The following is a 12,718-nucleotide window of genomic DNA, read 5'->3' as shown; positions in this document are numbered from 1 at the left end:
CGGCTGGTGCAGGACAATGGAGGAGGCGGCGGCGGTAGTAGCGGCGGCGGCGGGGGGGGTGCCCTGCCCAGCGGAGCGGGCGGCGGCGGCGCTGAGCGGGGAGAACGAGGCCGAGAGCCGGCAGGGCCCGGCGGAACGCGGCGGCGAGGCGGCCCCGCTCAACCTGTTGGACACTTGCGGCGTGTGCGGCCAGACCATCCAGAGCCGGCGGCCCAAGCTGCTGCCCTGCCTCCACTCCGTCTGCCTCCGCTGCCTGCCGCAGCCCGACCGCTACCTCATGCTGCCCCCCGCCATCCCCTCCCCGGCCGCCGGCACCCCCAGGGAGCCGCAGCCGCCGGCGCCCCCCTCCTCGCCGGGCTCCTCGCCGGCCTCGCCCCTGCACTGCACGCCTGGTAAGTGCCCGGTCTCCGCTCGCTCCCGGCCCCGCGGGGAGGGGGTGGTGGGTCCACCTGCCGCGGGGGCTAGTGTATCGCGACAGGGCGCGGAGGGCGAGGCGCTGTCGCGGTGGGAGTTTGGGGAGCGCCGGCCGTCGTCGTGGCAGGGGCTCGGGCCGCTCCTCCAACGCCAAAGGGAGCGGTGAGATTTTTTTTTATTATTCCTTTAATTTATTTTTAAATCTCCCTCTTCAGTCGGGAAGGCGATAACCAGCGCTTCCCCGGGACCTCGCCGTGCGGGTGGAGGGGAGCGGCTGCCGGGCTCCGTCCTCCCCCGCCGCCGCGGCGGGAGGCCGTTGTGGGGCGCCCGCCGGCGCCCCGCCGCTGGGTCCCTGCCCGCCTCGGGGCCGCGGCCGGCGTGGGAGCCCCCTCGCCTGCGGTCGGGGGGCTGCTGCCGCCTGCCGAGGGGATTTCCCTCGCCCCTTTCCGAGGGGAAAACCGTGCTGCAGAGATGACCGAGAGGGAGGCCCTGCAGGTGTCACCCCTTTTACGCGGTGCTCAGCCGGAGAGGGCTCCAACGCCGAGGTGGTAACAAGTAGGAGCGAGTCATAACACTTGACGCTGTTCACGTGACTGGCAGACGGGGTAGCTCTGATAATGCACTTATTTAAAAGTTGTTTAACTGTCACGTTGGAAGGCCAGTGCCGCGAGGAAGTTTTGGTGAGCACATGCTCTGAAACAGTCGCTCGAGTGAATATGTTTAAAAATGCATCTTGCTATAGAAGATATGTATGATAAACTACTGCAAGCTGAAGTTACTTTTCTGATGTTCTTTCCTAGCTGTCTTTAGTCTAGTGAGTCACTTTATTTTGTTAAATGCAAGTTCATCTTGGAAGAATGTGCAGACAAGTATGCTCTAGCAGAAATGGGTGAAGATCCTGGAGTTCTTTGAATGGGAAAGAGGTGTGATGCAAATTGAGCTTCTCTATAGGAATTAATGGATAATGGTAGTTGTGCTTATTGGAACGTCTAGTGGGGGCTCAAGAAAAAAATCAAGCATGGAGAAAACAGTAACTCCCAATAAGCTATCCTTGAATGGGTATTGGCCACTGTCCTATGGGCTTATTTCAGAACTGCTAGATTTGAAGCTTTTCCCATGCTGCCAGTAGTTCTGCCCAGAAGGACCACAACTTGAATATGCAAAAGGTTTACAGTGATTCATAAAGGAACACCTTCTTGAGAGAAAGGTGACTTTGGGACAATTGCAGTGACAGACTTGCTTGAGAGTATCTGAGATCGGGCCTGGTTAGTTTTTTATTAACATGATATGCTGAGCCTCTTAATCTATGTGGATGTCTGTTAGTGTAGGAATTTTTTTGTTTGTTTTAAATGATGCTTCTCAATAATCTTTAATTTTAGTGTATAGTTCACGTAATAGTCAAACTGCCTAGCCAGAGGTTCCACAATGGGAAAATATGCAAGACCCAAACCCAATACATTTAAACTTGGTTGACATGTGAGGTGTTATTGCTCATGGTAAGTCTAGGAGTAGGAGAATTGTGAAATCCTGCTTAAGAGGAACTGAAAAGCACAAAGCTTGGTGGATGATAGGATATTTGAAAATGAGATGCTTGGAAATGAGAAAGGGGGCAGAGAAACAGCTAGCTGCTGTTGTGATGTAGACTCAGAGATCATATAATCGTTTTCTCATGAGTTTTGAGTCATGAAAAGCATAGCTCAATTCCCAGATATCCTGTTTAAATATAGCAGAAATATAGGGGTCTGTAGTTGGGATAACAAACACGTTACCTTGTAAGAATGAAAACGTTAGTGTTGTTCAAAGATCTAGTTAAGAGAGGACAAATGATAGAGATTGTATTAAAAAAAAAAAAAACGCAACTACCAATTTACTACTGCTACCTTATTCATTATTCTATCTATATGAGTTGGGACAGCGTGAGTGAATAATACAGTGTATATTCTTCCATGTTGTACAAATTTACAGGCAGATCATGTTTGGTGATGTTATTTTTACCCTGGCATCATCTTTTGCTAGTTACTTGCATGCTTCCAAGCTATTATTCATCCTCTATAGAAAGGAGGAACTTGTGTAGAACTCTCACTCTCCTTGACACATTACTTAGGTCTTTTTCTGTCACTGTTTTGGTCCTGTTGAAATGGCAATGGTTGTATGCTAGATAACTAAAGCTTAACGTGATAATGTGCACTGGCTGCTTTGTTTTCCAACTGATACCAAACAGTTGTAAATTCAGTTTAGAATTAAAAAAAATAAATGGTGTCACTGTTTAAAACTGATTATACTGAGAAATGTGTTATGATGGGAGGAGTTCCTAAATTCTCAGAAGGTAGAAGGAGGGACAGAACAGTGCAAAATTGTCATTTCTTCTGGTAATGCGCTGTGTGAGGTGTTTGAAGAATGAACTGAAGAAGTAAGCTGAAAAATATAGGCTTAGAAAGTTGGACAGTGAATGCCTCTCATGATGTAAATCATAAAATACTGTGACTAAACTGAAGAAGAATTAAACAGCAAGGAAGCTATTCATGCTAGAAGGACTGCCCTAAGTAAGGGACACAATAGAATTATAAACTTGAAAGAGCTCCTGAAAGGTAAGTAGAAAGATGACTTATGCATGTGCACTGAACAGTAACATGATGTGCAAAAATAAGCCTCAAGAAAGATTGGTAGAAGAGAATAAAGGGAGTCTGTCTTGAACAAAAGAAAAGATATGGTTTGAAAAGCTCTTCAGTGATCCAGCCTTGAGATGGACTGTTGTGCTGTGCTAATATCCAAATTAGCTGAGAAACAGGTAGCCAAAGAAGAACCGAGTAGTTGAGTATAGTCTAGATATGTGGCGTTTTATTGATTTGCTTTTTGTCTCCAGTAAACTGTTTTCAGACAGAAACATAATCCTTTGCGTTACTAGAATAATGTGTTTTAAGCTTGTCTGCACATTTGAAGTGGACTTGGGTGAATGTTGGCTCTGCTTCTTTAAAGATAATGCCGACTAATAAAGGAGTGCTGTCCTTCAAACTTAAGAAATCCAAAATGGGTTAGGAATTCTAGTGTTGCTCACTTGAATGCAAAGATCAGCATGGGTAATGGCAATGATGTGTCAAGACATGAGAAGGAGATTCCTGGGGTAGGTGTTAATCAGTATTCCTCTTGCAAAGGTTGGCTGATGGAGAGGCCATCTGCGACATGGATATGCTCCATACTGTCACTTGCATTCAGTTATGAAATGAAATAGTAATTTCTACAGGAGAGATCACTTGGAGGGTTTCTGATCTCGCTACCATTCCTGAAGTTTAAGATGTTGAAGAATCAGCTGTATGTGTCTGATTTGAATTCTAATAGCACTGGAGAGCTCACTGCTTGATTTCTGGGGGTCCAGTGGTAACTTATTTCATGTGGTTGATGTTTTTGTTGTTGCATTGCCAAACAACTAGTTGCCAGGCACAGAGCACTATGAACTGGGGAATGCAGTGAGAGTGGGTCTGTAAATGTGATACTAGCTTGTGAGCAAGTGTTGCAGTACATTACCTACAGATACTGCTACTAAACATCTTGGCCAATTGGACGTGTATTTTCCTTTTGTTTCTCAAATCACCATTCTTTGCTATTTGACGTGCAAGTTCTAACTAGTGAGTACAAGAAAGTAGTTATTAGAAATCTGCTATTTGCTCAAATCTATGCCAGGTGGTGCTTCAGTGACTGGTTGAGTAGTAGTCTATACTTAATTAAAGGACAGTGTTCATAATGGAGGGAGTATCTGAACACTGCAGTACTTCTGTGGAATTTTTAAATGTGAAAGAGGCATATGGTCACCACAAAGTTATAAACTGAGGTTATATTCCTTTTCAAAACTACTACTTTTGCTTCAAGTTGTAAACATCCTTGTTTCTTTGTTCTTTATTGTCAATCTATACACAGAATAGTAAAAATTCTTCTGGGTTGGGAACTGGTGTGGGGAAAAACTTGTGAATGGAAATGCATAGCAAAACTGTATGCAGTTAGTTATGCTAATTAAATCTTATTAGTGTCAATACTAAAAGTAGTAGAGAGAGATTTTGGTTTTTTATCTGGAGATAAGCCTATTTGCAAACAAATCTGTATGAAGTTGTTAAAAGCGTGTGATGTTTGGACACTCCCAGGATATAAAATTTTGGGGAGTGTCCAGACTAACGACTCAAATGTGTTCAATACTTGCTATTAATTAAGGAGTAAATACTTTGGAGTTACCAAACAAGGATTTCAGTGTTGTTCATGTTTCATATTTCAGCTGACTAATGCCCAGAAATACTTGTTTACCAGTATAAGTTGAAGCTCTACAAGGCATGGAATGAAGACCTAGCCCTTGCTCTCCCTTCCTCATGTATGCAGATGGCATCTCTCTTTTTTTGTTACTTCCCACACTCGGTCTTTATCCTGATAGCTTTTAAACTCTTTCACACAATTATCTGATCTTGGCATCTGTCATCATCTGGACTTTTTGATGTCATCACTTATTTTGATCTAGAAAATACAACTTTTGAAATAACTTTCAGTATCCCTATTGCTCTGTACGTAACATTCTCTTTCCCTGTTCGAGCTGATAACAATTAAGTTCCTTATTAATGAGTTTGAAGGACAAAATAGATTTGTTCAAACTTTCTTATGGTGATAATCTATTTTCTCTTCTAGGCCTTTCTAGTCCGAGAAGATTTCAGATTTTATGGTCTCTCTACATATATAGTTATTCCCACTTCACCTTGTATTTGTCACTTGCTTAAAACGATTTCTCTCCATCTTTGGAACTACAAAGAGTCTGTATTATATATACATATTCTCACATACACACACACATGCTTGGACTTGTGCATCCTTTCATTAGTCTTATTTCTGCTGTGGTGTCTTCAAGAAATGAATTGTTTAATTTCTAACAAGCTTAAGGAGACTTGGGGGTGCTGATATTTAACAATATATATTGCAGATATTTATAGGAAACTTATGCATAATTTTCATACTCTCTCAAGGACACAAACTATATGTGAAAAGCCTGTAACTCTGTTACAGGTGAAGTATAATATTATTGTTTTGATAGCCTGTGATGGACAAACCTCTCAGCTTAAGAGTCACCATTTAAAATATTAATCTTTAAACTATACAGAGACCATGTTCTTATCTTTCTAATTATAATGCTGTCTTGGAAAAAGATATGCACTGAAGATACTATCATGTCCCATCAGCTAAAATTCTAATAATGCAAGTGTGATTTGAAGCAGGGGTATATCTGCCAAAAATTCCTGCATTCTGTTCTAGCAGGAGTTCCACGAAAGCCAGGAGACATACTTACTATTCAGTCTTTATCAACGTGGACAGCTACATGATACTGAAAGAAGCTGTACTTGTGCTTACTCCAATACATGCTTAATATAAACATATATTATATGGTTAATACCTTACATATGTTTATGGAATAGTATTTCCAGGACAGGTTAGATGCACTTTTTATATTCTTGCTTCTTTCACCAATAGGAAGTGGGAGATTCATATTTCTAATAGCTTCAACTTTTCAGACTATTGTTAAAACCTTTGTAGTGGTGCAGCCAGGTTCATTTGGATTGGAAGCCGCTTATAAGACTATAGAAGTTATTAAATGGGTGACCTCTTGTAGGAAACTAGGTTGTGTGTGTGTGGGGGGGTTTGTTTGTTTGTTTTGTTTTAAGCAAAGGTGTGAATCGTCAGAGGCCAACCTTCTAACTCTGTTCCAATGCAAAAGCAGCTTACAGTGTCTCTGGTAAGCAACTAGTAATTTTACCTTATGCTATGGGACTTCCTTGTTGCTAACAAAAAAAAAAAATTGTGTATACTGCTCTAAAGCTCCCAGGTAAGATGTATATCTAGTTGAAAATACATTGGGGTTTTTAATGCATATGATTAAGGTACCTCTTTAGAAATTTACTTGTCCAAAGAGCAAGGGGGAATAACTTAATGGAGCACATGTTCATTTAGAGACAAGTAGAGGAGGGAGTGTGTTCTTCCTGAGCTAGCTCACTCATCAGAAATGTATTGAGGAGCTAGCAGGCCATGCAGCAGGCTTTTAGGCTGGCCTGTTAACTTGAGTGAATGCTACGAAGTGGCAGTGTTCACTCAACTTTACCCAGCTTGTTAAATTTAAGAAAGGATTTTTGTTGAAACTCTTGATTCTGAATGCAGTATTGTAGAAAGAAGCTGCTCTTTTATGCAGGAGAAGCTTTATGCTAGGGTTGTGTGCCTTTGTGTTAAAATGCTGTGGATGGAATTTCCACATTATTTAGTGGAATTTCCCCATGATAGTCGACTTACGAAGTTAATATTTTACTTGCTATAGTTAATCTAAAAAGGCAGGAGAAAACCAAAAAATTTAAAGTGAATGTTAGTGTTTGTATTTTGTGCGAATAACTGGGTACTTATGTTAAATCTTTTAGAAGTCTAAATTTGCAGTTTTAGAAATAACAGAGTTTACAATAAGATAAAATCCTTAAATAATAGAATAGTTTTGGTTGACTTGCCAGCATTAATATGCTGGTCATGCAGGGTTCTTCAGGTAAACATGGCCCTGTTGCTTGTGTTAGAACTATGTAGATGATCCAGCAGAGCTGTGAATAATAGCAAATTTGTTATGCTAAAGACTTAGCTATTTGCAATTAATGCCAATAGAAGTCAAAATGCAGAATTCTAGTAACTACTTTAATTCTGCCCACTAATATAATAAGTGCGATGTGACAGCATGGCTGGAAGTTCATGTAAAAATACAGAACAAGGGGGTAAAATAATAAAAAGATGATGGCATTTCTGAGGTCACAGTTGCATGAAAAGGCAGTTCTCTGTGTAGGCTCTGTTCACCAAATTTTTCTCCGTACAATTTGGATGAATGAAATCAGGTCAAGTGGTTTGGAAACAACCATTATGGTTTTTATTTGAATGAATTGGGAGTTGTTATAGCCCCCTTGAATTAGCTTGAGCAAATGACAGAAGTCATTTTTGCCTGCTTGGTCATTTGTAATGAAAATGGAACTTTATTTCTATTTTTGTTCCTTGGAGTAGTTTTCTATTGGTGCTTTCCATACAAGGGCACCTATAAACAGAATATTTACTTTCTTTTAATTTTTAGTGGATTTATTACTTATTAACTTTTATATGCTATAACAATTTAAAGATGCATTTTTTATTTTCAGCTGATGTAAAGATCATATTTTCATAGAAAAATTTCAGTGATGTTAAACTTTACCACAACAATTAGGTAGCTGTGGAGTCATTTACTGTTTAAACTATGAACGTGCAGCTCAAATATACTTTGAAGACCTCAGTGTCATATATGAACTGGGGCTAAATTTCTATCTATATAAATTTTTCTAATGGCCAGAGGTAATATATAAAAACATAAATGTTTACCATCAAAGCATGAGACTGAGAAGTTCATAATGGACTCCTCTCTGAGTTGGATATCATGACTTCTTTGCAAAGAAGAAACAGTTGTGTGAAGTAACTAAGAAAATTGCACTAAATTAAGCAAGGAATGGTCTTGTAAAGTCGGGTATGAAACAACAGAAGATCCAGCAAAAAGATGTTCCTGGTTACTTAATACTATTTCTTCAATGTTTCAAATAAATACATATTTGAAGCTTTTATGTGGTGAAAATTGATTGTTATCTTGCATACATTATTAAATTATGAGAGTGATGCTAAACAAGCTTTTTAATTATTTTTGAGGTTTCTCAGTGGGCTACAGGAAAAAAACAAGACGGTAAGCAAGACTCAGTAGTTCTGAACAACATTCATGGATTTTGAGAGTCCTTGTTTCTCAAGTGGATTTGGGTCATAGACGCATCCTCATTTTAATGAAGAAAACTGCAGCTCCAGCACTAAACTTTCCGTAAGCAGGAGTATGTGGACAAGAGAACTGAGCCACTTGCTTTCTGACTGCAGAAAGATTCTTGCTTCTGATTTTAAAAGTAAGTTGCCTGTGGCAACTCTTTCTTTTTTTAAGGGGCGATTTCCCCTTTCTACTTTAGTGTCCCACATGTGTATACAGCACAATTTGAATAAAATGGAACTGCAGCTGAAATACCCTTTGAGATAAAGTGTTTAACTAATTTGAGAAGTGACTGTATATTTTCCTATTGAACTGAAAGATCTGTCTGTACTATACACAGTCAAAAAGAAATGGGACTTTTTTTATATGCAAATGCTGACTTGGAAAAGCCCTGTGTATTTTCTAGGATATGTATACTTGAACTCAAAAAGCATGTAAAGACTTAACAAAAGTTCACTTTGTCAACTTTGTTCATTTCTAGGCATCTCTAATAGAGTCGCTACATGGTTAAGAATGTGCGGACTTGGCATGTGTTAAACTGAGGCTATGAGCTAGCATAAAAGAAGCTCCTGTACACTTACACTGCATTTGAACTTGCTATACTGGGATACTTGTAAGAGTGATGCTAGTTAAAGACAGGTCCATTGGCAGTTGTGCAGGGAAGGAGTAGGTGGGAAGAAAGAAGGGCAGAGACCTGCAGCGCTCTGTTAAGACTGGAGAATAAGACATTTTAGAGTGGGAGCAAGGTTCTAACTTTAAATGCAAGGTATGGTGCCTTGGTAAAACAGCCCAGCAACAACAGGCTCATTACTGGCAATGACTAGTGTGTGATATTGGCCTGAACAACAGAAGTGTGAATTGATGTGTTTTTTTTCAACATGGACTGTGTTTTAAAATTAGTAAACTACTTGCTAAAGTAATTTAGGAGTGTAAATTACCTATCCTGCTAGTCAATTGTTTTAAAGAGAAGTGGAAGTAGCTTTAAATCATCTTTGACTTTTGGAAAACTTCTGTGACTTATAACTGTTGAAACAAGAGTTTTCAAGTAAAAGTTAAAATTCATAGAGTGCCCAAAGTGATAAACTACGCTAGCAGGCAACTGATCAGTCAGCAACTGAGATAGACATTCTGTCTAGCAGACAAGCTTTATTGGGTGGATATAGAGCTGTACAAAAGTAAGTAGTGATATATAGTCCCTGATAAGAGGACCTCACTAATATATTGTCTAGATGTCCTGGGAATCTTGGGACCTTGGAGCTGGCCTACTTGACAGGGTCAGATTTAGCTCTTCTGAGTGTTTACAGATCCTCAGTTATGGTTTCTGTTTATAATTTTTCTTTCAAATCTTTGAGACTGGTAATACCTTTGCTTGCTTAAGCAGTTTGTTTTCATCCCTTGATTGTTCCATTCCTTACCTCCTTTAGTCTTGTTCGGGATGTCTTTCATCCCACAGTAGCAGCTACTGTCCTCATTTATTTTGTTTTGGGTTCAGCCATAGGTTGCCTATGGACTCTTGTCCATACTGTATTGGACATAAATAGCAGGGTTTTGGTAGCAGGGGCCTGCAGGGCTGCCTTGTGTGGGAGGAGGCCACAAACTGCCTTGTGCTGATCACAGCCCTTTCCAGTTGGTTCTGAAAGGGATGAAAACATCACACACCAAAACTTCAGCTGGTCAGAGGAGCATATGGTGCCTCTGTTAAAACATATTTAAGAAAGGGAGGTAGCTGCTCAGGGTAGGAGACACAGGAGGAGACATATGAGGAGACCTGAGGATGCAAAGAAGGAAAGGTGTGAGGAGAGACAGGAAGAGATATGTGAGGACACATGTAAAGGCACACAAAGAGATGTGAGAGGAGGCCCAGGAGGACACACAAAAGGTGATACATGGGAGGAAATGTAAGGACACTTTTAGAGAAGCAAAGTGGAGGAGGCATGTGAAAGGGGATGTTGCTGGGGACACAGCTGGAGATGCACTCTTGGAGGTACTCCATGCCTGAGGATGTATGCTTCTGAAGGACTGCGGCCTGTGGATAAGCCACGCTGGGGCAGGTATACCCCCAAAGGGACTACGACCCATGCAGGAACTGATGCTGGAGCAGGTACATCCCTGAAGAGGCTGCAGCCTGTGAAGGAACCCATACTGGAGCAGAGGAAAGGAATAAGAAGCCAAGGAGCAGCAGAATAAAAGAGTAAGAAGCAGGGAGTGGCAGAAAGAAGCCACTCCAACCTCCTGTGCTGCCAATCACCTCACCAAAGGGCTTGGGAGGAACAGAGTGCAACATGCAGTGAAAACAAGAGGAATTGAGGCTAGGAAAGGGGGAGGAGAGCTGTTGGACTGAAGTTGAGCCTGGGAAAAGGGGGCAAAAGGTTTTCCCCAAGTGTTTGTTTAATCATTTGTCATCTTTGTTTCTCAATACCCATATCAGTAATTAAAAATTTAATTGGCAATAAATTAAAGTGAAATTCCCTGGGTCTAGACTGTTTTGCCTGTGACACATACCAACTACAGACTGTTCTCTTTCCATGGCTGGTGGTGAGATGGGACTTTCAGGGTATAACCCCCTGGATTCCAGTGCTAGTAAATCCTTCTTTGAAATTCCCAAAATAAACTAAAGTGAGTATTCTGAATTAAGTGCTGAAGAAACCATCTTGATGAGCTCTATTTTAACTTTCCTCAGTTCCTTCTCTGCAAGAAACTCCAGTAGATTCACTCAAGTGGATTCAGAGCGCAGACTTTGAATCTTGCCTTAGTAAATATCATCTCAAAAGACACGTAGGATTCTTTCCAGGGATAAACAAAGGTGCAAGCTGCCTCTCAGGATCTATGTGATGGTAGGAGCCCTTACTTAGCAGAGTTTCCATGAGTGATACTGAATTCAGAAGACCTGGGACCTAAATATTTCATAACAGCCTAGTTAGTCTAAGTTGTCTAGTACAGCAGTTAGCAAGCAAGGTAGCTCTACACCAGATCCCAACCATGAGTGTGGTACTAAATAAAGAAGTGTTCCTGAAATTCATTTTGACAGGCTTCTGATATCTCCAGTCTTAAATACTATATTCTAAGCTGTAGAATAGAATGGTTACTCCCTGCTTCATGGCAAAGGGAGAATTCAGTGAGATTGGAAGTCTTCAGATGTGCCTGTGATGGAATATATGGGAGGGTCTGTGATCTTCCCACACCTTCTAGTGGTGAAGATTAAACAAAAAAGTAGCATTTAGGCCCTGTTCTACCTTTGTTGTCTTTATCTGTATCATAAGAGTGACCTGTACAAGAGTTGTTTTAACTGCTCAATAAATTAGCATTTGTTGTCTATGCTGCTGGAATTGGCACCATCAGCAAAAGTGTGTGTATCCTGATGGTCTTTGGTAGTAAAGAGCTGATTAAACTGCAGATTGGCAGACAGTCTCCTGTTGCTTCTGTCTGCTTAGAAATGGTTTTACAACCAGTGCTGGATACAGCTTGGACCCAAAGCCACAGTTTATGGTAGCTCATGTGTCTTCTAGATTAGTGTCACTGCTGTTTATATGTTTATACTATGAACAGGACCAAAGATTTCTTCTCAAAATAATCGTTCTAGCAGCTGTTTTGGCAAAAAGATGATGTTCATATATATGGGCATCCCGGATGTTTTGAACTGACTGTCCTGTTTCATCCAGTCCACCCTTTCTGCAACAGCTGAGCATAGTCTGGATTCTTTAAGAAGCTAAATGCTAATCCTGCCTCCTTTTAAAGTCCATTTAGCAAACCATTATTGTATTCTGTTCCAATCTGATTGCATTTTTTTGTCTCCCTCCCCCAGTTCCACTGGCATGAGATTAGATTTATCAAGGTTTTTCTCTGCTGCCTTTACACTGCTTTAAATTATTGAGAATAGGTGCCATGAGCTGCAGGATGTCTGACTTCAAACCTTTATCAAAGTAGTTGTTATTCTGCCATACAATCAGATTTTTTTTTTCATTTGTCATTATGTCAGCCAGGTATATTGAGAATCAACAGCGTGGTTGAACCCCTGTGAGTATTCCCTTAAAAAAAAAAAAAGGAATAAAGCTACATTCCTAGTTCATTCTCAAAGTGGTAATGGAAGCAAGCGTCATGTTTCCAGAGCTTTATTATTTAAACTAATACAGGATTGATCCTTTCAATCAGTATGGCACAGGAAGGTGGAAACAGGTCAGGTGAATGGTATTTATAAAGGCCTGTTTTGGTAAGAAGCTTCATTTCCTTAGGCTCTCTTGTTAGTACAGAGTGTGCCATGCTGTGGAAGCCACTTTAGAGGAGCTCTTCTCTGGTTTTCGGAAGACAGAGGGAAACGCACGAAGACTAGATTCCCTTAGCAGATGTTGGCAGATGTGAACATCCACGGGAAGTGGTCAAGGTTCATTGTTCACTATATTTGCTGCAGATTACAGGAAGAGATGCATTGGCCAAACATCAGGAGATGTGCAGTGGGAACACAAGTAGTATCACTGCTGCCTCTGTAACTTA

The 12,718-nt window shown here is 41.0% G+C and overlaps 1 protein-coding gene across 4 annotated transcripts in view; it reads left to right on the top strand.

Annotated features, from left to right (window-relative positions):
* The first annotated feature begins 16 nt into the window (after positions 1-16).
* The window catches only part of TRIM24 (tripartite motif containing 24), a 69,659-nt gene continuing 56,957 nt past the window's right edge, over positions 17-12,718 (top strand). For 2 of the 4 annotated variants that reach the window (XR_003256359.1, XM_026083868.1), the window contains exon 1: positions 17-392. Coding sequence is in view for 3 of the 4 variants with exons in the window: in XM_026083868.1 (XP_025939653.1) it covers positions 17-392 (376 nt within the window). In the remaining variant the exon portion in view is untranslated. Of the gene's footprint in view, positions 393-8,127; positions 8,370-12,718 lie in introns of those variants that run through there. The other 2 variants (XM_026083869.1, XM_026083870.1) reach the window with 2 other exon arrangements.

The sequence above is a fragment of the Apteryx rowi genome, unplaced genomic scaffold, assembly GCF_003343035.1.
Source record: "Apteryx rowi isolate R43461 unplaced genomic scaffold, aptRow1 scaffold_62, whole genome shotgun sequence".
Lineage (NCBI taxonomy): Eukaryota > Metazoa > Chordata > Aves > Apterygiformes > Apterygidae > Apteryx > Apteryx rowi.
The sequence above is the reverse complement of the archived record's forward strand: the minus strand, read 5'-3'. Positions and strand labels throughout refer to the sequence as shown.